Source organism: Cricetulus griseus, chromosome 2, assembly GCF_003668045.3.
Source record: "Cricetulus griseus strain 17A/GY chromosome 2, alternate assembly CriGri-PICRH-1.0, whole genome shotgun sequence".
Taxonomy (NCBI): domain Eukaryota; kingdom Metazoa; phylum Chordata; class Mammalia; order Rodentia; family Cricetidae; genus Cricetulus; species Cricetulus griseus.
The window spans coordinates 461,161,213-461,162,769 of record NC_048595.1 but is presented as its reverse complement, the minus strand read 5'-3'; the positions used below and the strand labels follow the sequence as shown (position 1 = coordinate 461,162,769).

Here is a 1,557-nt window from a genome sequence, read left to right as displayed (position 1 = left end):
GGAAAATAGCATGTTTCAGTTTTAAGAATTGGAGCTGTAGCCCAGCAGGGCCGCAAGTTCAGGGAAGGCTCTGAGGGATCGTGCTGTGATACTGCACTGTTATCTGTCTGCTGGCTTCTCTGATGTGCCAGCAGGCACTGATGGCATCACCCCTAACTCCCTCCATGGATTCCGGGGCTGGAAATAAACTCATCTGCGCTAATGCTGGAGGTCAACTCATTAGGTAAGCTCCACAGTTTGGGCGTGAATTTTCCACAGCAGCGCATGGGTGGCTGTTATAAAGAACATGTTCTCTGGCACAGCCACAGCAGTAACTCAGCTTCACATCCCGCCTTCTCAGAGGTGGAGGCTTTTGCTCATCATCGGGAAAAGAAACAAAATGAGGAAGAGAAAGAATGGCAATGGGCTTGGCTGCTTCCTTCCCTCCACTGTGCCTTCCGAATAGCAGCAGCCCCTCCATCATTCCAATGTCAGCCCTTGTGCTGAGAATTGCACCTGCACAGCTCAGTAGCTGGTTGGCCTATTTATTGGCTACAGCAGAAAGCTGGTCCCGGATTCGGCCCAGACCATCTAACATAGTAGCCAGCATTTCCTTGCTTAGTTCCATGGTCACAGCTGAGATGTAGGGTTTGTCTTCACACAGACTAGAATCTTCTTGTATCTTCATCTGGAGCAGGCAGGAGGAGACAGCCATGCGGCTGATGCTGTCTGAGGAGGTTTTGATATCCACTCTCCAGTCCAGGTCCACCAGGTATGGCAGAGAGATCTGGTTTGCTTGGGCTTCAGTTCTCCAAGTAGATATGTGCTCCAGGATGATTTTTGTCAACAGGTTTTTGAGGTTTTGGTGGAAATTTTCCAGAAAGAGAGGCAGAATTGCTTCGGCAGAGGAGAGGTCTCGGAATGCCACCAACCTAGTGAATCGGTGTAGAGCCTGGAGCAGTTTCTCTGCCTCCTCCTGGGTCACAGACAAGCTGGAACATGTAACATCCAAGAGTTTCTCTGAGTCAAGGGCTGAACTGGAAAAGCTTTCTTGGCACAATTGTCTGATGATATCTTTCGAGGAGGCCTTCAGCAGGCTCTGGAGCACCTCAAAATTCTCCACTGTCAAGGCTGCCATCTTTCTGGTGTCCTGGACTTAAGTTTTGTGCATGGTGACAGATATGGATCTATCTGCAATCATCTGCATGTCCAAATCCAGTTGTGCCAGCACCATTTGTTGAAGATGCTTTCTTCTTTCCATTTTATAGATTTAGCTTCTTTGTCAAAAATCAGGTGTTCATAATGTGTGGGTTAATATCAGGGTTTTCAATTTGATTCCATTGGTCTATCTGTCTGTTTTTGTGCCAATACCAAGCTGTTTTCAGAACTGTGGCTCTATGATAGAGCTTGAGGTCAGGGATGGTGATGCCACCAGAAGATCCTTTATTGTACAGAGTTGTTTTGGCTGTCCTGGTTTTTTTGTTTTTCCATATAAAGTTGAGTAGAGAAACCAAATTTAATGGAAGGGTAAAGACATGGTATAAAGATTCAGGCATTATGCTGGCCTGCCCCTGTCAC

The 1,557-nt window shown here is 47.0% G+C and overlaps 1 protein-coding gene across 2 annotated transcripts; it reads right to left on the bottom strand.

Moving 5' to 3' along the window:
• Window positions 1-520: 520 nt before the first annotated feature.
• On the bottom strand, window positions 521-1,117 carry LOC100760524 (COMM domain-containing protein 9). Of its 2 annotated transcripts, XM_027398949.1 has the most exons (2): window positions 1,067-1,117; window positions 521-943 (listed from the first exon to the last, which is right to left on the bottom strand). In XM_027398949.1, exons 1-2 carry the CDS (start codon window positions 1,115-1,117, stop codon window positions 521-523), a joined length of 474 nt encoding a protein of 157 aa, XP_027254750.1. The 2 variants fall into 2 exon arrangements, with proteins under 2 accessions (XP_027254750.1, XP_027254749.1); XM_027398948.1 differs by having other exon boundaries at window positions 521-1,117.
• Between the last annotated feature and the right edge of the window lie 440 nt (window positions 1,118-1,557).